The following is a 26,793-nucleotide window of genomic DNA, read 5'->3' on the forward strand; positions in this document are numbered from 1 at the left end:
AAAAAAAAAAAAAAAAAAACTCTAGGGGCTGGACTTCCCTGGTGGCGCAGTGGTTAAGAATCCACCTGCCAATGCAGGGGACACGGGTTCTAACCCTGGCCTGGGAAGATTCCACATGCTGCAGAGCAACTAAGCCCGTGTGCCACAACTGCTGAGCCTGCGCTCTAGAGCCCACCAGCCACAACTACTGAAGCCCGTGTGCCACAACTACTGAAGCCCGTGCACCTAGAGCCTGTGCTCCACAACAAGAGAAGCCACTGCAATAAGAAGCCCGTGCACTGCAATAAAGAGTAGCGCCCGCTCACTGCAACTAGAGAAAGCCCGCACGCAGCAACAAAGACGCAACGCAGCCAAAAATAAATATATTAATTAATTAAAAAAAAATACTCTAGGGGCTTCCCTGGTGGCGCAGTGGTTGAGAATCCACCTGCCAATGCAGGGGACATGGGCTCGACCTCTGGTCCGGGAAGATCCCACATGCCGCGGAGCAACTAAGCCCGTGCACCACAACTACTGAGCTTGTGCTCTAGAGCCCATGAGCCACAACTACTGGACCTGCGTGCTGCAAACTACTGAAACCCATGCGCCTAGAGCCCATGCTCCACAATGAGAGAAGCCACCGCAATGAGAAGCCTGTGCACTGCAACGAAGAGTAGCCCCTGCTCGCTGCAACTAGAGAAAGCCTGTGCACAGCAACGAAGACCCAACACAGCCAAAAATAAATAAATAAAATAAATATATTAAAAAAAATACTCCAGAAGGAATCAATAACAGAATAACTGAGGCAGAAGAATGGATAAGTGAGCTGGAAGATAAAATGGTGGAAATAACTGCCAGGGAGCAGAATAAAGAGAAAAAAGAATGCAAAGAACTGAGGACGGTCTCAGAGACCTCTGGGACAACATAAATGCACCAACATTCGAATTATAGGGGTGCCAGAAGAAGAAGAGAAAAAGAAAGAGGCTGAGAAAATATCTGAAGAGATTATACTTGAAAATTTCCCTAACATGGGAAAGGAAACAGTCGATTAAGTCTGGGAAGCACAGAGAGTACCATACAGGATAAACCCAAAGAGAAACACAACGAGACAAATATTAATGAAACTATCAAAAATTAAATACAAGAAAAAATACTAAAAACAGCAAAGGAAAAGCAACAAATAACATACAAGGGAATCCCCATAAGGTTAACAGCTGATTTTTCAGCAGAAACTCTGCAAGCCAGAAGGGGGTGGCAGGACATATTTAAAGTGATGAAAGGGAAAAACCTACAAACAAGATTACTCTACTCAGCAAGGATCTCATTCAGATTCAATGGAGAAATTAAAACCTTTACAGATAAGCAAAAGTTAAGAGAATTCAGCACCACCAAACCAGCACAAATGCTAAAGGAACTTCTCTAGGCAGGAAACATAAGAGAAGGAAAAGACCTACAAAAACAAACCCTAAACAATTAAGAACATGGTAATAGGAACATACATATTGATAATTACCTTAAACGTAAATGGATTAAATGTTCCAACCAAAAGACATAGACTGGCTGAATGGATACAAAAACAAGACCCATACATATGCTGTCTACAAAAGACCCACTTCAGACCTAGGGACACATACAGACTGAAAGTGAAGGGATGGAAAAAGATATTCCATGCAAATAGAAATCAAAAGAAAGCTAGAATAGCAATCCTCATATCAGACAAAATAGACTTTAAAACAAAGACTAGGGGCTTCCCTGGCGGTGCAGTGGTTAAGAACCTGCCTGCCAATGCAGGGGATATGGGTTTGAGCCCTGGTCCAGGAAGATTCCCACATGCCGTGGAGCAACAAGGCCCATGCACCACAACTACTGAGCCTGCGCTCTAGAGCCTGCAAACCACAACTACTGAAGCCTGCACACCGCAACTACTGAAGACCACGTGCCTAGAGCCCGTGCTCTGCAACAAGAGAAGCCGCTGCAATGAGAAGCCCGCACACCACAACGAAGAGTAGCCCCCGCTCGCCACAACTAGAGAAAGCCTGCATGCAGCAACGAAGACCCAATGCAGCCAAAAATAAATTAAAACAAAAAAAACAAACACTATTACAAGAGACAAAGAAGGACACTACATAATGATCAATGGATCAATCCAAGAAGAAGATATAACAATTGTAAATATTTATGCACCCAACATAGGAGCACCTCAATACATAAGGCAAATGCTAACAGCCATAAAAGGGGAAATAGTAACACAATAATAGTAGGGGACTTTAACACCTGACTTTTACCAATGGACAGATCATCCAAAATGAAAATAAATAAGGAAACACAAGCTTTAAATGATACATTAAACAAGATGGACTTAATTGATATTTATAGGACACTGCATCCAAAAACAACAGAATACACTTTCTTCTCAAGTGCTCATGGAACATTCTCCAGGATAGATCATATTCTGGGTCACAAATCAAGCCTTGGTAAATTTAAGAAAACTGAAATCGTATCAAGTATCTTTTCCGACCACAACGTTATGAGACTAGATATCAACTACAGGAAAAATTTAAAAATACAAACACGTGGAGGCTAAATAATATGCTACTAAATAACCGAGAGACCACAGAAGAAATCAAAGAGGAAATCAAAAAATACCTAGAAACAAATGACAATGAAAACACAACAACCCAAAACATATGGGATGCAGCAAAAGCAGTTCTAAGAGGGAAGTTTACAGCAATACAACCTTACCTCAAGAAACAAGAAAAATCTCAAATAAAGAACCTAACCTTACACCTAAAGCAATTAGAGGAAGAAGAACCAAAAAAAACCTCAAAGTTAGCAGAAGGAAAGAAATCATAAAGATCAGATCAGAAATAAATGAAAAAGAAATGAAGGAAACAATAGCAAAGATCAAGAAAACTATAAACTGGTTCTTTGAGAAGATAAACAAAATTGATAAACCATTAGCCTGACTCATCAAGAAAAAAAGGGAGACGACTCAAATCAACAGAATTAGAATGAAAAAGGAGAAGTAACAACTGATGCTGCAGAAATACAAAGGATCATGAGAGATTACTACAAGCAACTATATACCAATAAAATGGACAACCTGGAAGAAATGGACAAATTCTTAGAAAAGCACAACCTTCTGAGACTGAACCAGGAAGAAACAGAAAATATAAACAGACCAATCACAAGCACTGAAATTGAAACTGCGATTAAAAAACTTCCAACAAACAAAAGCCCAGGACCAGATGGCTTCACAGGCGAATTCTATCAAACATTTAGAGAAGAGATAACACCTATCCTTCTCAAACTCTTCCAACATATAGCAGAGGGAGGAACACTCCCAAACTCATTCTATGAGGCCACCATCACCCTGATACCAAACCAGACAAAGATGTCACAAAATAAGAAAACTACAGGCCAATATCTCTGATGAACACAGATGCAAAAATCCTCAACAAAATACTAGCAAACAGAATCCAACAGCACATTAAAAGGTTCAAACACCATGATCAAGTGGGGTTTATCTCAGGAATGCAAGGATTCTTCAATATACACAAATTAGTCAATGTGATACATCACATTAACAAAATGAAGGATAAAAACCACATGATAGTCTCAATAGATGCAGAAAAAGCTTTTGACAAAATTCAACACCCATTTATGATAAAAACTCTCCAGAAAGTAGGCATAGAGGGAACCTACCTCAACATAATAAAGGCCATATATGACAAACCCACAGCCAACATTGTTCTCAACGGTGAAAAATTGAAACCATTTCTTCTCAGATCAGAAACAAGACAAGGCTGCCCACCTTCACCACCATTATTCAACATAGTTTTGGAAGTTTTAGCCACAGCAATCAGAGAAGAAACAGAAATAAAAGGAATCCAAATCGGAAAAGAAGAAGTAAAACTGTCACTGTTTGCAGATGACATGATACTATATAGAGAGAATCCTAAAGATGCTACCAGAAAACTACTACTAATCAATGAATGTGGTAGAGTAGCAGGATACAAAATTAATGCAGAGAAATCTCTTGCATTCCTATAAACTGATGACGAAAAATCTGAGAGAGAAATTAAGGAAACACTCCCATTTACCACTGCAACAAAAAGAATAAAATACCTAGGAATAAACCTACCTAAGGAGACAAAAGACCTGTATTCAGAAATCTATAAGACACTGATGAAAGAAATTAAAGATGATACAAACAGATGGAGAGATATACCATGTTCTTGGATTGGAAGAATCAACATTGTGAAAATGACTATACTACCCAAAGCAATCTACAGATTCAATGCAATCCCTATCAAATTACCAATGGCATTTTTCACACAACTAGAACAGAAAATTGCACAATTTGTAGGGAAACACAAAAGACCCTGAATAGCCAAAGCAATCTTGAGAAAGAAAAATGGAGCTGGACAAATCAGGCTTCTGGACTTCAGATTATAGTACAAAGCTACAGTAATCAAGACAGTATGATACTGGCACAAAAACAGAAATACAGATCAATGGAACAGGACAGAAAGCCCAGAGACAAACCCATGCACATATGGTCACCTTATCTTTGAGAAAGGAGGCAAGAATATACAGTGGAGAAAAGACAGCCTCTTCAATAAGTGGTGCTGGGAAAACTGGACAGCTACATGTAAAGGAATAAAATTAAAACACTTCCTAACACCATACACAAAAATAAACTCAAAATGGATTAAAGACCTAAATGTAAGGCCAGACACTATAAAACCCTTAGAGGAAAACATACGCAGAACACTCTATGACATAAATCACAGCAAGATCCTTTTTGACCCACCTCCTAAAGAAATGGAAATAAAAACAAAAATAAACAAATGGAACCTAATGAAACTTAAAAGCTTTTGCACAGCAAAGGAAACCATAAACAAGACGAAAAGACAACCCTCAGAATGGGAGAAAATATTTGCAAACGAAGCAACTTACAAAGGATTAATCTCCAAAATATACAAGCAGTTCATGCAGCTCAATATCAAAAAAAAAACAAACAACCCAATCCAAAAATGGGCAGAAGACCTAAATAGACATTTCTCCAAAGAAGGTATACAGATTGCCAACAAACACATGAAAAGATGCTCAACATCACTAATCATTAGAGAAATGCAAATCAAAACTACAATGAGGTATCACCTCACACCGGTCAGAATGGCCATCATCAAAAAATCTACAACAATAAATGCTGGAGAGGGTATGGAGAAAAGGGAACCCTCTTGCACTGTTGGTGGGAATGTAAATTGATACAGCTAGTATGGAGAACAGTATGGCGGTTCCTTAAAAAACTAAAAATAGAACTACCATATGACCAGCAATCCCACTACTGGGCATACACCCTGAGAAAACCATAATTCAAAAAGAGTCATGTAACACAATGTTCATTGCAGCACTATTTACAATAGCCAGGACCTGGAAGCAACCTAAGTGTCCATCGACAGATGAACGGATAAAGAAGATGTGGGCTTCCCTGGTGGCGCAGTGGTTAAGAATCTACCTGCCAATGCAGGAGACACGGGTTCAAGCTCTGGTCCGGGAAGATCCCACATGTCGCGGAGCAACTAAGTCCGTGAGCCACAACTTCTGAGCCTGCGCTCTAGAGCTTGCGTGCCACAACTACTGAAGCCCGCATGCCACAACTACTGAAGCCCAGGCACCTATAGCCCATGCTCTGCAACAAGAGAAGCTACCACAATGAGAAGCCCATGCACCGCAACGAAGAGTAGCTCCCGCTCGCCACAACTAGAGAAAGCCCGTGCACAGCAACGAAGACCCAATGCAGCCAAAAATAAAATAAATAAATTTTAAAAAATAATAAAGATGTGGCATATATATATATATATATATATAATGGAATATTACTCAGCCATAAAAAGAAACGAAATTGAGTTATTTGTAGTGAGGTGGATGGACCCAGAGTCTGTCATACAGAGTGAAGTAAGTCAGAAAGAGAAAAACAAATACCGTATGCGAACATATATATAATCTAAAAAAAAAAAAAGATTCTGATGAACCTAGGGGCAGGACAGGAATAAAGACACAGATGTAGAGAATGGACTTGAGGACACAGGGAGGGGGAAGGGTAAGCTGGGACGAAGTGAGAGAGCAACATTAACATATATACACTACCAAATGTAAAACAGATAGCTAGTGGGAAGAAGCTGCATAGCACAGGGTGATCAGCTTGGTGCTTTGCGACCACCTAGAGGGGTGGGATAAGGAGGGTGGGAGGGAGACGCAAGAGGGAGGGGATATGGGGATATATGTATGCATATAGCTGATTCACTTCGTTATACAGCAGAAACTAACACAACGTTGTAAAGCAATTATACTCCAATAAGTATGTTAAAGAAAAAGAAAAAATATATATATATATAACACTTGTGGGACAGGGAAACAGGTCTTAGCTCCCTTATCTGTAAAACTAGAATAATATTTCATAGGGTTGCTGTGATTAAATCACATTATTAAAACATTTGTGGAGAACACCTGACTCAGAGCCTTTCTTCCAAGCAAACGCTCAATAAATGTAAGTTTCTCTTCCTTTTCCTTCCCAGAAACACCACAGGAAAAAACTCCCCAGGTTGTACCTTCCCAGTTCTCCCAGATTCTGTACCAACTTTTCAGAAGTCCTCCTGCACCCTCACATCCCCTAGATTCGCCCTCACTCTCCGTTCCCACTAGGCCCGCACCACAGCCCCTCAGCATCCCTTATCCTCCAATCCCAGCTCTTAAATACATCCCAGTCCTTCTATTCTTCTCCAGCCTGAGCCAGGCTATTTCCAATACTCCAGTCTGGGGACCTCGACCCCGCCCCTATCACGTTGCCTCTGCTCCCCCATTCTCTCCGACTCTGCCCCCCACGCCTGTAGGTCTCCTCCCTCCTCGCCCTGACCACCTGGCCCCGGAAGTCGGGAGGCGGACTCTCATAGCTACTGCCCGTCACCAGCTCGTTATTGTGCTCGTATAGGGTGACTTGTCCCCTAGGCGGCGGCGGAGGGAACAACGCCAGGGAGCACATCCTGCCGGTGCCGAAGACGTCCGGACTGAGCAAACTCCCGGATCCCGCTCCGCCGACTCTTAGTTCCCTGGCTAGATTAGGATGCGTACGGGTTGTCGCCTGGGACAAACTGCTTTGCAAAGCTCAACGGAAGTGAATGGAAGAGTAACGGAGAAGAAGGACGCATGCGCAGTCCGGGACAGACTTCCGGCGTCCTCGCGCGGCGCCTGGCGGCCAGAGGGGGCCGGTGTAAACACGTCCGTAGGGCAGACCACTATTTAAGGGTCGGAGCGTTTTTTTGTTTCCTGTGAGACTGCTGTTTTTCCCAGTTCCGAATTCCTCAACACGCTCTCCTACTCACTCTCAGCACTCGAAAAGTCCAAAATAAGCCACGTTCAGGGCAGTACCCAATTAAACTCTCCCAGGATTGTGTCAGGGGCAGCTGGCTGGAAAGTTGAGGGAAAGCCTCCGGAAGGCGGAAAGTCAGGCGGGAGGCCTTGGGAGGGAGAGTGCAGTGCCCGCCGGAACCTAGAGCCCACGGGGTTAGGCCTCCTAGAAGGAAAAGTGGGAACAGTTGGGAAATTAACATGTCCTGAGCACTTATTATGGTAAGTGCTTGTATAATCTTTACAACAACTCCATGAGATGGGTACTGTTATATCACCATAAGGAAAGAGGCACAGGGAGATCGGACCTAAAAATACCAAAACCTGTATAAGGCATTCTGACTACAGAATGAAAGTGAGATTGAGAGGAGAGGGGCAAAAACAAGTAAAGAGGATTAAGAGGTACAAACTACAAGGTATTAAATAAATAAATTACAACGATGTAATGTACAGCACGGGAATATTGCCAATATTTTATAACTTTGTATGGAGTATAATCTATAAAAATACCAAATCATTGTGTTGTACACCTGAAACTAATATAATATCGTAAATCAATTTTTTAAAACAAGTGAGATTGATCTTATTCTAACTCCAAAGGATGGAACTGGAACTGGAATCTAATGCAGAATGGGGGCTCCTCTTCTTACAGCTGTGTGGCTTTGGGAAAATCGTTGAATTCTTTGAGACTCAGCTCCCTCACTTGCAGTGTCCTAACTATTATACATGGCTGTTTCCCATACAAAGTAATGGAAACAAAGCCATTTAATAAACTGTAAAGTGCTAAGCAGATATTGGAGATGAATAGCCCTAACTCTGCCATGAACTAGGTGACCTTGGGCATTGGTTCATTCATTTAACAGATGTTAATGAGCAATTCCAAGGACCAAGCTCTGGGGACCCAGAACTGTATAAGGCATACAGTTCCCCATCCCCAAGAGCAGCCAGTCTCATTGGATACTATAGGAGACATTCTGGTTTAACATTCTCGGATTCTATATCTGCCCCTCCTTTCTACATGAAAAGTTCCCCCAAGAGTTATTCCCGGGTCAGAAAACCAGGGGCTCCAAAACGTTAATGGACATAGGAATCATCTGAGGATCTTGTTAAAATGCAAATTCTGGGGTGGAACTCTGAACTTGTAGTTCCAAAAAGCCCGCAGGTGATACTGCACAGACAACTCTTTAAGTAGCCCGTCCCCCCATTTAATTAGTTCACTGTCACTTGGGAAGTCACAGAAAACTTAAAGAGCAGATTATTAAAACTGGGGATAGTTTGGAGAAATTGGCTGGGAAAGCTCGCCTTGAGACGGGGAAGCAGGACAGGTTTGAAGGAAAAGTGGGAGTCCGTGACCCTGACAGACTGGTGGAGAGCAGTGAGAAGCCACCCACAAATTTTTTGTTTGTATCATCCAACCCCAGATACCCCAAGAACTCACTACAGCCTGGGACTATGACTTCCACCCTCCGTTGAATGAAGCCTGATTTTCACCAACAGACTGTTTTATAATTATCAGTTAGGTGCCTGCCTCTTACCCTGTAATGTGACCTGGAGAGAAGGAACAGTGCTCTGTGTCTTCATACTCCACAACCGCCTCCCCCATACAGCTTATTTAAGGTTTGCTGAATGGTTTTTCACAATTTGCAGATTCTTGGGAGGCTGAAGTCCAGGCCTAGCGCACTCCCCACTAACTTCACCAGGGGGCGCGGCGGCCCTGGCGACACAGTGACTGTGACCCACCGCCCCAGGGGCTCAGAGCGCTCGGCGGGCAGTCTCCACCGGGGCCCCTCCCTACGACCTGGGCGGGAAACCGAGGCAGCGTCCTGGCCACTGCCCGAAACTTCTAAAATGGGGCCCCCCACTTTGGGAGGCGGGAGGCATCGCGGGAGCCTGGGTGCCTGGACCTCGGCCCGCCGCCCCTTCCTGGGCGCGCCGAAGCCCGGCGCCCCGGCCCGGGGCCGGTAACCAGGCGCACATGGCCCGCCCGGCCCTGTTTGTCCTGGCAGCACGCCGCCGCTATTTGAGGCGGTTTTTATCTCCCAGAAACCAGCAAAACCCCAAGCGGAGTCTAAGGAAGATGAAAGGAGCCGAGGGACCGGGGAGGGGAGGACCGCGAGGCTGCGGCGGGCGGGAGCTGGCATCGGACAGGCGGAGGCCGGGAGGCGAGAGGGCCAGGCCCTGGGGGGTCCCGAGGAGCCGGCCCCGCGGGGTGGGCGCCGAGCCCGGGGGTCCACTTCGGGCCGCCCACTCTCGCAGCCCCGCGCCCAGGCGTCTCCCGCCCCTCTCAGCCGCTCTTCCGCCGCGGCCCCGGCCGGCCGGAGGGTCCTCGGAACTCGGATCCTTCTTCAAAGCGCCTTTGAAGCCCGGAGCCCCGCCCAAGGGCAGGAGATTTCGCACCTGGACGGGGGCGGGGTGGGGAGGGGACCGGCAGCCCGAGCACCGCCTGGGACCCGCCGACCCCTCCCCCGCTCTAGCGCGGAGCGCCTCTCCCGAGCCCGCAAGGGGCACCGGCGGACGGGGGCGCCGCCCGCAGTCGGGCCCAGGCTGGGGGAGCGGCTCGTGCGCCCCTCCGCCCGGCGGGGGAGCCGTAGGGGGCGGAGGCCGCACAAAGCCCTATTGTGGCTGGGGTCTGGCCGCGACAGAGTGGCTTTTGTTCCTCCGCTGAGTCCGTGGCGGGCACGACTGATTGCAGGCCCGGGGCCGGGGGCGGGTTACGTGCCAGGCGGGTCCACCCGCGGTAGCCGCACCTCGCCCGGCCCGGGCCGCGCCGTAGTCCGCACGGCGACCGCGGGGCCGGCGCGCCGCCCGGCTGCTGTCCAGGCTGTGTCCGCTGGTGCCGAGCCCGAGAAAGAGCCGGGTGAAGAAAACCTCTTCGCCTTCCCAACTCCGCAGAGAGCTCTGGGCTGGGCGGTCAAAAACTGACCTCCGCCGCAGGGCCGGGCCGCCGAAGTATTCTACCCCGGGCGTAACGTGCAAACAGGCACGACAGTGCCCGCGGGGACTCCCCAGTTTGCCAACCAGAAATCCTGTGGCTCACTCTTCTCCCCTCCTCTTCCTCTTTTCTCACCAGGACAAAATTTTAAATCGAATTTTTTATTTATTAAATTAAAAAAAAAAAAAAGACTCCATGAGGGCATGATCCCTTCCCTTCCACAACATTACCCTCTCCCCAAGCTCCGGCGGCTTTAAACCTTTAACTTGGGGCCTTGAGGGAGCAAGAAATAGAAAAGGAGGATCCAAAGTCACAGGAAAGGCATTCAAAGGCACGAAGCGGCTTTAAAAGTCACTGGAGGTGGAGTTGGGAGCATCGGAAGTCCCAGGTTGGGGGCCTGTGGACGCACCCCCAAGTCAGCTTGGGAACCTCTGTCCTCCTAGCTCTATAAATTCTTCTTTCTCATGGCTTCTAGGCACCAGCCTAGCACAGTGCCTTGCACAGAGTAGGCACTCAATAAATACTTGATTTTCTTGATCTGATCCCAGAGAAAGCCTTCCCCACCTATTCTTCTAGAGAGACACCTCCAAACCAGTGTCCTCCTCCGGTTAAGTGGGCTTCCCCAAAGAGCATGTCTAAGATGGCAGCTGCAAGCTCTCTGTTACCATGGCAACAAGGGATTAGCCTGATGGGGTCATGGTGTCAGGGGAGGGGCAGTGGAAGAACCTGCTCTGGGGTCAAGGGAGCTGGGGTACATTCCAGTCCTCCCCTCCATAGGACTTGAGGTTTCACAGCTTCTGGCCAGGGCTGGAAATATTAGGGATCCCCTAATTGTGAGATACCCCATTAACTCTTTTAACAGAGATCTAGCTAATCAACCCTATTAGCAGAGATTCCATTACGAGAAACACCATTAACTGAGACCCTGATGATAGAAATTCTATTAACAAGATCTCACTATCACTTTTTCTAGACAGGGATGCATTTGGCTAAAATTTCCATAGCAGAAATGGACCCGCTTCCCTCCCCAGCTCACTCTACCTGACCTGTCATCATAACTTAGATAAATAGAATTATTATTATTACTATTCATTTCTCTTGGAACATAGGGGTTAAATATACAGGCCTGGGGGCAGCCTCCCTGACCCTGGGGTCACCCCATCTTTGGGATCAGATCCCCACTGGTCTGCCCCCCTCTTGGCACCCTGCTCCCTGCCAGGTCACTTACCCCAATCCCCCAACTCTGGTCCCTAATGAAGAGGCCACCAGGGGGCAATAAATTATCATCATCATCATCATCATTGTGTTTGTAAAAAGGAAGAATGCTCTGGAGCATGGAAGGCAATGGACTACGAAGTCCACTGAGGAGACTGGAGCCTGGAAGCTAAGGGATAGTGGTAAATAAGCTTGGGAAGCAGAAAAGATGCATGTCAAGGAGTTAGTGAGATGGAGAAATAAAGTGTTGGGAGCCCAAATGGAGAGAAAATGAGTTGGTGTGGTAAGAGCAGAGGAGAGAGATACTGAGCAGTGGCGAGGAAAGAGCTTCAGAAGCCCTGAGAGCAGAAATCAGGCAAGAGGTGAGGGCCTAAGATGAGAGTTTGCGGAAGGGGCCCATGGCAAGGGGGAGGAAGTGAGAGGAGGAGGCATGCGAGGAGATACCCAGGCCCAGAATGATGGGGGGAGAGATGGAGCGAGTCCCAAAGGGCAGCATGCATGGGGCAAAGGGAGTGAGGGGCAAGCAGTGGTCCACAGAGCCAGGAGAGACTGGCAAGGCAGCCCAGGGGCTGGAAACCTCCACTCGGCTCAGATCTCCAGCAGGTTGCTCTGCTCTGGGCTGCCTTCAGGGACTTTTTCTGCGGGTGCCGGTGAGGCCGGAGGTCGGGGCGTCTGACTGGCCTCTTCTTCCCCGGCGCTGCGGCCCTCCCCCAGCTCCTTGGGGCCGCTGGGTGGGGGTCCTGGGCCTGGCTCGCCGTGGGTGCGTTGGTGTTTGCTCAGGTGGTCGCTTCGGGTAAAGCGCTTGGAGCAGAGCAGGCAGGTGAACTTCTTCTCCCGGGTGTGAGTGCGCACGTGGCGCTCCAGCTCGTCCGAACGGGTGAACCTCTTGCCGCAGAAGAGCCAGTTGCAGACGAAGGGCCTCTCGCCCGTGTGCCAGCGCAGGTGGGCCTTCAGATGGGAGGCCTTGCCATACACTTTGCCGCAGCCCGGAATGTGGCAGCTGTGGATCGGCTTCTTCCGCAGCCCGGCCGCCGCGGCGCCCAGGCGCTCTAGCTCCTGGCAGTTGGGGCAGTCGCAGGAGGAGCGCCCTGCTCCACTGCCCCCGTAGCCAGCACTGCCCCCTGTGCCTGCACCCCGAGGGGGTTTGGCTCCACCACTCCCCTCCAGCTGCCCGCTGTTGCCCACCGCCTTGGGTTTATAGACATCTTGGGGCAAGACATGCTGGGGCCCTGGCTGCAGGAGGTGGGGAGCTGGGTAGGGGGCAGGATTAAGGGGGGCAAAGTCGGATGGGTAGGTGGACAGCTGGGGGTTCAGTGGAGGCTGAGCAGGGCCTGTGGGTAGTGTCCCTTGCAGCCCATCACCCTGGCCCTGCCCGCCACCTAGCCAGTTGCCCCCAGGGTGCATGTCCCACCAAGGAGTAGGAGCATTGCCAGGGCCTGGTGAGATGCCTGCGTGGATGCCTGCCTTGTACCAGGAGCCATAGGGGTGTGCCATGTCCAGAGAGGTGTAGACACTGGGCAGGCAGTCAGAAGAGCTGTGCCCCTTGGGAACTAGTAGCCCAGGGTCCTGGGTGCCCGTGGGCCCAGGGAATGAGTGGGAAAAGGGAGGGTAGTCATTGGCATAGCCCGAGGTGGGTGCTGGAGGACTGCCTGCAGGTGAGAGGAGCCCATTGGTGCTTGAAAAGGGGGCTGGGTAGGCATCGCCCATGGTTTTGGGGGCCGAAAGGTCACTGCCCAGAGAGTATGGCTTCTTTGTGCCTGCTTTGCCCAGTGTCGCTGAGTCCCGCAGAGGGCTGGAGCCACCAAATTTGCTGCACGCCGCTGTCAGCATGGCCAGGGGACTGCAGCCATAATGAGCTTCCTCCTGTGGAGAGAGGGAAGCAGTGTTTAGGGGCAGAGGAGGACACACGAAGGACTGTGCACCCCAGAGACTCGGACAGCAGAAGAAAGGGGTCAAGGAAGAGTTGAAGAGGATGGGGAATCAGAGGTGGTGAGGGGCGGCACTGAGGACTGGGGCCCAGGGCAGAGCTCAGATGGAATCTGGAAAAAGAGCAAAGGACCGAGACAGCGGCCTAACACCCAACCCAGCAGGCAGGAAGCAGAGCTCCCTGTGGTGCTGGGGGTGTGTGCAAGGGCCTCTGAGGAACGGGAGACGCTTCTTAAATAGCCATGAGAAGAGCTGGGGATAGAGGCAGCACTTGGGTGCGGTGAGAATTAGAGATCCTGACCCCTGGAAATGGGTTGGGAGCAGAGGCCGTGGTCGGGGACTTGGAGAGGAAAGATGAGGCTGAAAAGGCAGCCTGGGAAGAAGGTGAAGTCGTAGGGGACTGTAGCTCCCCGCGTTCCAGATTTTCCCAGCTTGACCCCTTATTCACTTCCTGTCTCTGCTTGGTCTCCTGAATAAGGCAGTGGCCTGGTCTCCCCGAAGCGGCGTCCTCATGTCCTTGGTAAGGAATCTCTTTCTCTTGGCAGGGACCCTGGGGCTGGGGAGCAAGAGGAAGTGAGGGCAGAGACACTGGGACATTGAGAGGGAACAGGGCTGCCGCCAAGCCAGGACTGTGGCTGAGGCAAGAATGTCTTTCAAGCGGGCATTGGGCACCTCCTGCTTTGTGGAGCCAGCTGGTACCCCTTTGGGAGGGCTGGGAGAGCTGAAGTCCTCACGCCCCTGCAGGGCAGGGAACTGGGGTGGCTAAGATACTAGCTCACAGCCACACACCCCCATGCCTCAGTGTACCCTAACACACAGAGGCCACAGAGCTCGTCTCTCTTCACCCCTCCAGCGCAGGGAGTGAAGGAAAATGCATGTAGATACGGGGCATGGGAGTCTTTTAGAAACACACACAATGCCCTTCGTGCCCATCGTGCTGCTGCTACCAGGCCAAACCACTCTGAGATCACCATCTCTCAGGAGCTCATGGTACCCCTCCCTGAGTCAGACTTGGGACGCCCTCCTGGGTGATGGATGCCCTCCCGGATCCCAGGCTGGCATAGATAGGCATCCATTACTGAGAATCCCACCAAAAAAAAAGATGCCCTCAAAAGCTGACCCCGTACAGTTCCTTGACTGGGGCCCTCAAAAACTGAAAAAGAACCCGAGAATCCAGGGGTCCCAGACCTGCCTGCTAGCTCCCAGCACGTGGTATGTGCTGTATGTGCCCGTGACACCGATCCTAGAGGTAGATCTGGGGTCTAAAGGTTGCAGTGAGGGGTGTGTGCAGTCGCCAGTCTTGCACTGTTCCGCAAATGCAAACCTGCTGCTCCCCCTGTCTAGTTACCTCTCTCTGAGGTCCTGTTGACCCCATGGACTCCCAGATTTGAGCCACTGAAAGCGTCCTCAAACCTGGCAGAAGCCCTGCATCCTGCCCAGCCAGGATTTCCCTGGAGCCTCTCATCTCCCAAGCAGAGGGTAGGTAAGGAAGGGTAGCTGATGGGGCAGGAGGCAAAGCCTAGCAGAAAGGACAGGTAAAGACGTGGAGTTCAAAGGAGAGAGGCAGAGACCCAGAGACACCTGGAGCCGAGGACACTGCAGGGTGAAGAGCTGACGGAAAAGCCCGCAGGGGGGAAAATGAAAACAGAGGGGCAGCTGGCCCTCAGGGGCAGAAATGGGCAGGGACCCAAAAGAGAAGAAAGCAAAAAAAACGACAAAAGGGACGGAGAGAGAAGAAAGCAAAAAAAACAAAGACAGAGAGGTGATGGAAAGAGACTGGGCAAGGAAGGCACAGGAAAACAGAGGAAAAGAAAGGAGGGAGAAAAAAGAAAAGGGGGAGGGGGAGGAGGAAGGCAGATTTCCTACCTAAGAGAAAACCCCCAGGGCGCTGGGCCCCAGAAAACCCCCAGACCAGGCCACTCCTCCCTCCTTCTCCCCCTGACCACCCCCTCCCCCTCTGCCTGCCCGGCCCGGCTCCGTTGGTTTCCCTGCGGTCGGTTTATTTTTAAAAACGCCGACGCCGTCCCCCCCCGCCCGGCCCTCACACTGTGGCCACAGGGGCCTCAGCCAAGCCCAGGGACCCCACCCAGCCGTGGGGAGGGAAGGAGGGGTGAAAGAAGGCCAGCAGCCCCAGGCCAACGGGAGACCCCAGCACTGGGGAGCGGAGGCCCCCAGGGCCCCCGAGGGCAGGGAAGGGGGAGCAAGGCGCCAGCCCACTCAGACGGTTCTGGAGTTCCTGGAGGCCAAGAGCTGGACACCTGGCTAAGTTTCACCACAGCCTCGGTTTCCTTCTCTTGCTGCGTGGGCTCTTCTGAGAACTGGGGAGAGGGTCCTGGTTCAAGATTCTAAATACTCGTCCACGACCTCACACCGGGGGCCCAGGAGCCCACCTTCCAGTTGCTTTTCCTCTCACTTCCACCCACCATCCATTGAAAACAATGACAACCACAAGAAAACAGGCTTTAGGTACTGAAGGGAGAGTCTGTGGAGAAGGAACAAGACAAGGAGCTGTCCCAGCTCTCTCACTCACACAGGGAGGAGAGCCCCCTCTTTCCGCTGACCTCCCACGGGAATGTTCACTGGACATCTGAGCGTTGACTGGCCGTAGGTTCTGGGCACCCAAGGTCGCAGTTTCCACTTCTCCACTCTCCACCTCCTCCCAAGTTGCTTAGTTTTCCCACCTTCCAAGTGTCCATCCCCAGGTAGCCCCCACCCCCATTTCTCCCTCCACCCTGTTCCTCTGCATCTCGCTCAGCCCAGGTGAGCCTTCCATCAAGCTCTCCTCTCTGAAACCCCAAGTTCTTCCCACTGCCAAAGAGGGCTTCCGGATGGGGGCGGGAGAAGAAGGTTGAGGGCCCAGGCGCCCCCCAGAATAGGTGAAAGAGACAGAGACTAGAAACCTTGGTGTTGGGGGCATCTCCAGCTCACGGGGAGTGAGGGACATGAAAGCCCAGTTTCCATGACACACTCCTCTTGCCAAGTGCTACCCCAATCCCGTGTCTTTTCAACAGGCCTTTGGCCCAGCCGCTCCTGCAGGCACCAGTGCCACGCTGGCAACTCTGACATGAAGCCCACGCCCACTGCCACTGTCCCTGCCTTGGGTGGACCCAGGATTTCCATGCACCTTAGTCCTCCAGCTTCCTCAAGACCAGTCCCAGTGTTTCAATGATATGGTTCAACGGAGAGTGTCCTGGGGGTGAGCGATCTGCCTCCTTGCAGCAGGGGGTAGAGCACAGCACCTGAGGCCCCCTGACTGGGTTATGGTGTCCACCCCATTGCCTTGCATGCCATTCCCTCAGACTCAGTCACAAACTCGCTATCCACCAGACTTACACACACCATTCCCCACTTGGACTAACAGACGCTCAGGTGCCCCAGCTTATAACACACACCCCTGTGCTCTCACAAAGCCAGCCACGTGTGTGGGTGTGCGGCTTTACATCCTGACACTTACATACAGGCCAGTGAACACAGGTGTTAAAAGGCTCCCAGTCTATCTCACACACACCTCTCCTGCAGGCTGCATGAGTCGGCTTCCTGTCTGGCCCATCACCCCTTGGACCTGAGCTAGTGCACCGGGAGCAGAGAGGGGGCCTTCAGAGGGGCCCAGGAATACAGAAGGTCAAGGCTACTGCTGGGAGTTGATCTTTGGGGAGGGCTCTGTGGTCCCAAATTCCTGCGGAGGGACCCGGAAAGCAGAGGTGCTGACAGAGACACAGAGTCAGAGACCCAGAAGCTAGGAGAACTCAGGACATTCAAACAGGCTCTGAGTGACCCTGAGTCCCCCTTTCCAACTATGTGCCATGAGTCTCCCAGAAGCCCCGGCAGAGTCAGACATTCCTCAAGCCCCCAACCCCTGACCCCCATGGTACCCTAGTTCCCTCCATCCCCAGTGCCAGAGGCAAGGGATGCTGGGGTCCCGGCCTGGAGGGGAAGTGGCTCAGTCCGCCCTGGAGCCTCCCACTCCCAAAATAGAGCTGAGTTTGTCTTTGGCTGAAAGCTAAATATTTGTGAGCCGGGCAGGCGGCCTCAGACCCTGGCCCTCCTCCTTGGTTGCCTCTCAGGCCTGGGCCCAGTTCCTCTGGTCAGCCCCCCACATGCAGGGACTGCCCTCTCCCTTCTCTCATTGCCCACCTCCTCTCCTACGAGCCCAGAAGCCCAGCCCCCTCCCCACCTACAAACCAGACAGGACACTGCCTAGGCTGACTCCCGAGAGCCAGGACCCCCAAGGAACCGTGTACTCACTGCTACTCTGTGTTCACCCAGCCAGTCCTCTGGCCTTCTTTCTCTCCCCCTGTCTGCTACCAGCTTATCTCTCTCCCACTCCTCTCTCCTCAGCCCCCAACTCCTTTCTCCATCCCTTTTCCACTCCTCAGAGTTGGTGTGCTTGACTGACCTTAGGGGTCCATGCCTTCTTCTAAGCTAATCCCCTCTCATCCTCCTGTGACTGTTCTCTGACCCCTGGCCCTGCTCTCTCCTCCCTTCTCCTGCCCCCTGCTCCTCACTCCTCTGACCCCTGGAAGTGACAAGCACCACGGCAACTGTCTGTGTGAGTTGGGAGGTGGGAAGTGGACAGGAATTAGGACCATTAAGATCATGGCTGGTGTCCTGGGGGTCGGAGGGGGCAGTTACCTCAAGCAGGGAGGACGCCATCCTGAGGCTGGGGAACGGGTCCCAGGGAGCCAGGCAGATGGAGAGAGCTGAGCCGGAGACAGAGGGAGAGGGAGAGGGAGGGAGAATGGGAGAATGGGAGAGAAGAGATCTGAAGTTAGAAGGGACTGGGGGTAGGGGCTGGGGGGGGCTGCTCTCTGTCTGTAGGGATCCACCCTCTAATTACAGCTTTCCCAGCGGAGAAGGCTCCGGATCCAATGAGCAGGGCGAGAGAGGGAGGCAGAGGGTCCACATTTCCTGCTCCAGTTGCTGAGCTCCCCAAAGAAGGGATCTGGGCGGGAGAGGAGAAACGGGGCTCCCAGAGAAGGGCTGGAAGCAGGAGCGGGTAGGGACAGGGCAAGTTGTCAGGGTGTGCTGGGGGGCGCTGAGGGCAAAGCGGAGGGACGGCGGGCCCAGGTGTCCCACACCCTGCCCCCAGCGATCCCATCAGCATCTGTGGGAACCCCTCCCAGACATAGCTCCCCAGTGTCCTGTACCTGGGGGATCTGGGGCTGGGTGTCCTGGGTCTCTCCTCCCTGGAGGTCTGGCACTGGGAGTGCTGGCAAGGGGTCGCCTGAGGGTCCTGGGAGGGCTTCGCTCCTCTCCTAGGCCAGCTCCACTCCTGTTGCCACTCAGGCTCTGATCCTAGAATCCTACTTTGACTCCAGAGTCCTGGCTGCTGGTCGGCGGGTGGCGGGGCTGCTCCTGCTGCTTCTGCTGCCGCCGCTGCTGCTGCCGCCGCTGCTGCCGCTGAGGGAAGGAACAGGAGGGAAAAGGAACAAACCCCAAACCACTAATTAGAGATCCAGGGGGGGGGGATGGGGGATTGGGGACGACACTCACACAGAGAGACTGGAGCACACTGACATACACGCTCATGGACAAACACAGGATGATACGTGTGCACGTCCACACGCACAGTGCTATGCACCCGGGCACAGCCACCACCGTCGTGAATGAACAGAGACAAACTCACACAAATGATCACAGTGACATGGCTGGAGGCACACAAGCCACACACACACCCGGGCTGACCACAGAGATGCTTGCTTCCCCAGTCACCCACCTCGAGAGCAGGAGTGCAGTGTGTACGTGTGTTGTGAAAGCCAGGAGGGGGAGTGCGCTCTGAGGTGGAGGCTTCCGCTGCCCAGGCTTTTAGGGTCACCGAGGTAGGTTCCAGAGCGAGGCCTGGAGGTGGGGGAGAGCTTGGCACAGGTTTGGGGCTCGCCAATCTTCCTCCCAATGCCTGACTTTCACTCTTGGGAAGTGGTACCTAGGCCTGCCTCACTTTGTGGGGCAGAAGCTAGATCTTCTGGTTCAGAGAAAATTTAAGGCAGGCAGGAGTGAGGGTAAGGGCAGGAGGTCATTGGGTCAACTCATCCAAGCCTGAGCCTAGCCTCTTTGGATTAGCCCCCCCAAAGGGAGGCCCTAGCCTCCATTGTTCCTTGCCAGTTACCATCCCTAGGCCCTTCTTGGCCACACATCAAATCTCCATCCTTTGATGCAGTGATCAAAGTGATCACTCATGATCTTCTCCTGAGTGACCATGCTTTCCAGGAGGGAGTGCCTGGTTCCCTTTCTCATTGTCATGCATCAGTTCCCTCTGCAGCAGGAAGAATTGAAGTTAGAGCTTAGGCAGGACTTCCCAACTTTGACTTCTCATCAAAATGGGGAACAAAAGAAAGTCAACCAGTTGGAAGAGGGAAATTCAAAAAGTCCATTAACTGAAACCTGGGCCCTAAGGTAAGTTTATGGGAGAGAGAGGACTGGGCAGCCAAGTGGTAGAGCCAGCATCTCTCTCACGGAGGCGCCCAGCCAGCTGGGGTTGTTTTGCAAGTTCTTCCCCAACACACCCCTCTCCCGCTCTCAGCCCTGCCCATCAGAGGAATGGAGCCTGGTCCTTACCCCGCAACCCCTTCCCTCACTCCCCAACCAGTCCCCTCACTTTCTCTTCCTGGGTGCCTACTTCCGGGCTCCTTTTACTCTCCCAGCTCAGCTCCTCAAGGCAAAGGTGGGGAGCAGGCAGGAGCAGCTGGACGTCCAGGGAGGGTTAACTGCAGTTTAACCAGCGGGCAGGATCAAAGTTCAGGGGAGGAGGGGGCGGGGGTGGGGGTGGGGGGAGCAGTTCGGGATTCCAGCCCCATGATTTAATTTCCCCCAAGGAAGCCTGGGGGCCCAACTTTTGAGGAGAGGGTTAGGGAACCAGGGTGACTGGCAGACACCAGTCTCCCAGGAAAAGAAGCAAAAGAAGAAACACAGAAAGACTGAGAGGCATACAGCGCAAATGAAACAATCCAAGAAAATCAGAAGAGAAGCGAGGGATATAACAGGGAGAGAAGAGAGGAAAACAGAAGACCAGTGTGTGGCTTAAAAAAGACAGAGAGCAGAAAAAATGAAAAAAAAAGGAAAAGAAATAGGCCCAGAGGAACAAAGATGAGGAGACAATGGCTTCAGAAGGACAGGACAGCGGAGGCAGAGGGTCAAAACGGCCAGGCAGGTGGGGGGCAGGGATGGAGTATAAATAGTGCATAATTGTGTCCGATGATTACACGGGCCACCCCACCCGTCTGCCCAAGAGGAAGTGCCCGTGGTGGGGTGTCCCATGACCTCGAAGTCTCCCCCTGGTGGGGGGTGCTTCTGAGCCTGAGGTGTCAGATGGATTTCTGGGCGCCCACGCGAGCGGGCTCAGAAGTTGGGGAGGAAAAGGGGAAGCTTTGGAAGAATTACTGCACCACCAGCAGAAAGCCAGACGCTTTCAGATCAGGCAAGCAACTGAGGCAGAGGAGCAAAGTCTAGACTCCAGAGAAGAGATGGCAGGTGAGAGAGGGGTTGGGGAGGAAAGGAAGAAACTAAAGGGGAAAAGGAGGCAGGATGAAAGGAGGTGGGGGGTTGAGGAGAGGAGATGGGGGCAGGGATGGTCAGCCTTCTCCACTTCCTTTGGGGATCTGGATCCCTAATCCTACCTGGGAAGGAGCAGGGGTGCTAGGGAAGGACAAGGAAGGAGCAGGGTCCCCAGCAAGATGTGAGCCAGGGCCCCTGATGTGCCGACCCCAGTAGGAGAGTCCCTGGACACAGCGCCCCCTCCCAAGAGTCTGCGCCAAAGCCAGGCAGAGGGGCTGCCTGAAGCCCCCAGCTGCCTCCCTCAGGACCCTGGGTTCTGACTTCTTCCACACCCTTGTTTAAGATAGTCCTGCAGCCCAGCTGAGGCCCTGCTATTCCTGGGCCCAGACCCCCGCCCCCTTCCCAGTGCCCCCAGAGGCTGGGGTCAACAACTGGGAGCGCTGACCAAGGACCTGCCTCCACCCTTGCAGGCCTCCCTCAGCCCAGCCTCCCAGGGGGTGGGGCAGCCAGGCAGAGGCGCCATGTGGCAGGGGCGGGTAGAGGCTGCGGCTCTGGTCCTTCCAGTATAAACCCCCTAGGCATCTGGTTTCTATCCACCACCCCCCACCACCCTGGGGGCCCCTCAGCCTCCGCCCATGGCCACCCAGACGCTGAGCTCCAGAGATGGACGCCCCTGAAGGAAGGGGTGGGATGGTGCCTTTCTGATCTTTCAACCCCAGGACTGGGCTGAACCACAGGGACCGCTCCCTTCCCTCCCTCCCTCGCCTAGAAGAATCAGGGTGGGATTTCTAGGTTAGAGGGGGTTGAATCTGGAACCTGCCTCAGTTCTCTTTAGCTGTTTTTGGAAAGGTCAGTGAGGGTGGAGAGAGAGTGAACACTGGGGAGAGACGTCTACCTCCCTCCTCCTCAGGGAAGCGACCTCCTTCCACCCCACTGCCCTCCGCCCACCATCCTAGGCTGGGCTTCCTCTGAGAGCCCCAATCCAGAGGGACTCCTAACTCTTCCTTTGTTGTTATGAGTTTGGCTACCCTAGAGAGAGTCACCAGCAAACAGCGAACAAAGCCCTGAGATACAGATCAACACGTTCTCTAATACGTACCTAATGAGTGACACACTTTCAGATACACTCTTGCACACATGCTGAATTATGAACATACATACACTCTGCAGGCATCCACCCTGACACACACGGATATAAATACATACGTTATACAGATGATGCTTACGCCAAGACACTGACCCTAACCTCCAATCACAAAAATGCACTCACACCAGCATACATACATGCAGATGGACTCACAGTTAGCTACAATACCCCGCAGGGACTCACACAGACTCACAACAATACATACATTTACAGATATGGCAAACATCACAGACATACACACAGGTCTAACATCACAAGCTTACAGCTCTAGAAATCCCAGAGGTCTCCTAGAGGGGATTTAGGAACGCCTTCCTACAAGAATCTGGGCATAAGGGTGATGTGACGGGCACTGCTAGTCCTACAAATTGTTGCCTGCAATTCCTACTAGTGTAGTGTACCTTTGGGGACTCGCTGATCCTTTATTCTCCATATCCACCAGAGTTCAGAGACCCAGATGGTCCTAGCAAACTCTCTGGCCCTGGGGAACCCCGGCATCCCCACCCCCACCCAGACCCCCCCTGCTCTGCGGCCCCGCTGACTCATCTCTCCCTCTGTGGAGCTCCCCAACCACAGGGGCCTGGAAGAGAAGCTTGGAAAGTTGCGCTCATGTCCCGGGCCCCTGGTCTGGCCACTACCCCCCCACGCACCCAGGCCCAACCCTTGTCTCCAGTGGAGACACTAGTGACAGAGAACACAGAGGGGACAGGAAAGAAGAAGGCACCCAGAGTCAGGGAAACAGAAAGACAAAGGGAGAGACACAGGCGGAAACAGAGATGGTGGGACTATAGATAAGAGACCTTGAGGGACAGGTGCTAATCTGAGAGGGTCCGCCAAAAGTAACAGGGCTGGTGACCAGGGAAACTTGCTCCTTGGGTGGGCGGAAGATCTACTCATGACCTTGGGATTTGGACACTGCTCGGTGCCTTGACATTCTGAGACTAGGCTCAGGGAGCTTGGGGAAGATAATCCCGTTCTGGATGGCAAAGCTGAGGACACAGGGAAGAAGGGAAGCTTTTAGGAGGCCAGCAACCTCTGTATAGGACAGCTTGAAAAAGGAGCTCCCCACCCTAATGTTCACATAAGCACATTTAGGTATGTGTGATACCTCAGCTCCCTCCCTCTCTGCTGCGTCTCCCCTTCGCTTCTTCCAGTGCCTGGGCTAAAAGGCAGGACTCCTGGTGCTGGCCCTGGTTCCCCTCTGCTCTGAGCCTCAGTCTCCTTAGTTGACATTTGAGCCCTGAGATAATATAGCAGTTCCAGGGGAGGCAGATCAAGAATCAGAAAAAGTGCTCTGGGAGGGGGAGGAAGAAGCAGGGATGGCCAGGGACAAAGAGGGAAATGGATGGAAGGGTAACACTGAGAGGCCTGATGCTGGAACAGAGGAACCTGCTGCACTGGGTAGGCGTTTCAAAAGGATCAGCATGGAATTAAGACTCTGGTCATCTCGGTCATCTCTAGCAAGTGCCTCTTTGTAAGAATGATACCCTGGAATCTGATGCATGAAATATATTACTGTCTTTAAACAAAGAGAACTTGGGGTGTCAGGGTCCTCATCACATTTTCTATCCTTAGCAATGGGGCTAAACAACCCAAGGCAACGGTCCTTCAAAATCTTAGACACACTCCGCCCCAATCCCCTGATTTCTCTGACCTGCTTAGATTCTTCTTAGAAGAACAGTTTTTTAAGACGTAGACTAGGGCTTCCCTGGTGGCACAGTGGTTGAGCGTCCACCTGCCGATGCAGGGGACACGGGTTCGTGCCCCAGTCCGGGAGGATCCCATGTGCCGCGGAGCGGCTGGGCCCGTGAGCCATGGCCGCTGAGCCTGCGCGTCTGGAGCCCGTGCTCTGCGACGGGAGAGGCCATAGCAGTGAGAGGCCCGCGTACCGCAAAAAAAAAAAAAAAGATATAGACTAGACCCGAAGAACATTCTTTCATTCAACAAATGCTCAGCAAGCACCTACTTTGTGCCACGCATGCAGGGCTAGGCTCAGGCTTGCAACCACGAACAATACAGACCCAGTCCTTTGCCTCACAAACCAGCAACCAACGTAGAGTGGAAAGTATCTTAAGAGAGTAAGTACTAGATGTTACGGGAGACAAAAAAATGAATCTAAGCCAGTGTTGGGAGAATCAAGGAAGGCTTCCTGGAAGCAAGGATGACTAGGTAAAGAAACTGAAGGATGAATAGGAGTCAGCCAGGTGAAGAGAGGAAGAGTGTTACATGCAGGGGGAAGAGTGTATGCAAAGGCCCAGAGGTCTGAGGGATTAATGACATTTTAAGGTGCTGAGAGTTGAGTGTGACTAGAGCACAGACAGTAGGGGCTGATGGAGAAGGTCTGATCAGCAGTGCAAGGGATCTGAACTAGATGCTCAGGGCAACATATGGGAATATTTGTATTTCAGAAAGATGACCCTGGCTGCATAGAAGAGAATGGACTAGGGACTCAGAGCCCGGCAGTTCTGGGCAAATCAGCTGTTTACTATGGTGTAAGGTTGGGCAAGCTGTTTAACCTTTGATGCCTTGGATTCTTCTTCTTTAGAATGGGGAAACGTAATATAGCAACCTCTCAGGGTTGTTATAAGGATTAGGAATAATACATGTGGAACTCTTACCACAGGGTTTGGCACTTAGTAGTTGTGCCTAATAGTATTGTCAGAGTTTGAAGGAGGGCAAAATCAGAGGCAAGACCAGTTTACAGTGGCAGCCCAGGCAAGAGGTGAGAAGGTGTGGCCTGCAGCAGCAAGGGGGTGAGTAAAAGTCAATGGAAAGGTGATATATAGGAGGTGGTATAGACAAGATTTGGTGATTGATTGGATGTGAGAAGTGAGGAAGACCAAGCAGTCAAGGATGACTTCTCTTGATAAGTGTGTTGGTGTGGGCACGAGCACACAGGACGTGCGGGCACGTGAGAGGTATCTATTCAGTTCTGAAAATGGCCCCTTGACAGCCAGCTGCTGGGTCGGGTCAACAGAGTGAAGGACCATGCTGCATCTGAGGACCTGGCCTCCAGCCTCCCAGGAGAACCCCCAACACACACACTCTGCCTTAACCCCTCTTTAACTATTTCCTTTTCCCTTCTTCACCCGTCCCTCCCTCCCTCCCCTCCCCTCCCCTCCAACCCACCCCCACCCCCCTTCTCCTCTCCTACGAAGAAACTCTCTGTAAGTTCAAAGTCTGCACAGGCCATGCTTCTCCATCCTTCTTTTTTCCTCTGCCCGGGTTAATGAGAGTCTGGGGGGCTCAGCCACCGCCATTCCTCCCCACACACCCTCAGTCGGACGCCCCCCGCTGGATCCCAAAGCAATCACTGCTTGACTTTCTAGGCGGGGAGATTTGAGGCCGGGCGAGCGGTAAGGCTAAGGCAAGACTGGCGCTCTCAGACCTAGCTCTAGCTGTTGCGCGGATGGGTGCCCCGGGACCAGCAGATCGCGAGGTCTGGGACCTCCCCAGCCGCCTCACGCAGTCTGGGCTGGGCTCGGGGCGGCCGGAGACGTCGCCTCGCAGCCGTGCCTCAGTGTCCCCGCGCGCGGCCGGGAGGCGGAGGGGCGGGCCGGCCGGGGGCAGGGGGCGGGGCGCGGGCGGGGCCGGCCGGGCCGGGCGCCCGGGCAGGAGGCAGCTGCATATCTGCGGTCCCGACCACAATTGCTGGGAGTCGCGTCCCGGAGACTGGCGGCGCTGACTCTGCCCGCTGCGGCCGCCGCGCCGATTAGAGCCCGAGAGAGAGCGCCAACCGGGGGGAGGGGGAGGAGGCGGCGGCGGGGAGCTGTGTGCCCCTTTCCTCTCAGCCGCAGCCAGTGCCCCCCAGCGGCCCCGCCCAGTCCTTTCTCCACCGCCTGAACCTAGGGCGGGAGTCCTGCCTCCCCAGCCCAGGCGTCCTCCTCTGGACCCTGCAGGGCCCGAGGTCCCCAAGGCGCTAACATCCCGTTGACCCCAGGCTACCAGCCTCTCGTGCTCTTTCTCCTCCTCATCCACCCAAAGAGGAGTCTGAATCTCAGGACTCCCCCATTCCTCAACCCCCCGCTCCCCACAAGCACTCTCTATGCAAAAGTAGTTCCAAGCAAAGAAGGGGTCAGACACTCGAGAGGACAGGCATTCAGGGACCAGGGCACCTCCTGCTGGCTGGCCCGAAGCCCCGCGCCCCTCCCCCTCCAGCTGTGACCTCCAGCTGTGGTGGTTGGGAAGAGCTGGCCTCTTTGATCTAGGAGCGTGGCCACCCCCTCCAGGCGCCCCATTAACCTCCATTATCCCAATTAGGCAGCCCTCCCAGTCCTGGATCCAAGCTTCAAAGCCCCCTCAGTGAGGAGAAGGGGCTGAATCCTATGCCCCCTCCTCCCCCACCCCATCAAGCCACACCACTTTCAGACAAGACCCAGGTGTCCTGGTCCCCAGCTTGGGTACGTGCTGGCAGGGCCAGAAAAGGGATCTCCAGGGACCACCCAGATCCCAATCCTTAAACTTCACTAGAAAGAGACAAGAAAGGGAACCCTCTCACTGGCTTTCAGTTTTCCTGCATTAAAGGATTTAGGTAGCAGCATCCAGGTTCCTGGCTGACCTGAGCTTCCCATCAGTTTATCCTGCTTTATCCAATGGAGAGGGGAGCCAAGAGCCACCCCCTCCTCCCTTAATCTTATCTCAACACTCTCCCCCTCCCTCCTGGAACAATTTCCGCTGGGGGAGCCTGAGCAGG

General features: G+C 52.6%; 2 protein-coding genes across 5 annotated transcripts in view; both read right to left on the reverse strand.

Annotated features, from left to right (window-relative positions):
* Positions 1-7,610, reverse strand: part of AAAS (aladin WD repeat nucleoporin) — a 20,506-nt gene extending 12,896 nt beyond the window's left edge. Inside the window, exon 1 of one of the 3 annotated variants that reach the window (XM_027106431.1) lies at positions 7,368-7,610. In XM_027106431.1, coding sequence (XP_026962232.1) covers positions 7,368-7,595 — 228 coding nt within the window. In that variant the 5' untranslated portion in view covers positions 7,596-7,610. Of the gene's footprint in view, positions 1-6,904; positions 7,174-7,367 lie in introns of those variants that run through there. The other 2 variants (XM_027106433.1, XM_027106434.1) reach the window with 2 other exon arrangements.
* A 2,863-nt stretch (positions 7,611-10,473) lies between these two features.
* On the reverse strand, positions 10,474-18,757 carry SP7 (Sp7 transcription factor). Of its 2 annotated transcripts, none has more exons than XM_027108231.1 (2): positions 18,098-18,145; positions 10,474-13,402 (listed from the first exon to the last, which is right to left on the reverse strand). In XM_027108231.1, exons 1-2 carry the CDS (start codon positions 18,116-18,118, stop codon positions 12,128-12,130), a joined length of 1,296 nt encoding a protein of 431 aa, XP_026964032.1. In that variant the 5' UTR covers positions 18,119-18,145; the 3' UTR covers positions 10,474-12,127. The 2 variants fall into 2 exon arrangements, with proteins under 2 accessions (XP_026964032.1, XP_026964033.1); XM_027108232.1 differs by lacking the exon at positions 18,098-18,145 and adding an exon at positions 18,613-18,757 and having other exon boundaries at positions 11,967-13,402.
* Between the last annotated feature and the right edge of the window lie 8,036 nt (positions 18,758-26,793).

The sequence above is a fragment of the Aethalodelphis obliquidens genome, unplaced genomic scaffold, assembly GCF_003676395.1.
Source record: "Aethalodelphis obliquidens isolate GAN/ISIS:26980383/991018 unplaced genomic scaffold, ASM367639v1 scaffold8, whole genome shotgun sequence".
Lineage (NCBI taxonomy): Eukaryota > Metazoa > Chordata > Mammalia > Artiodactyla > Delphinidae > Aethalodelphis > Aethalodelphis obliquidens.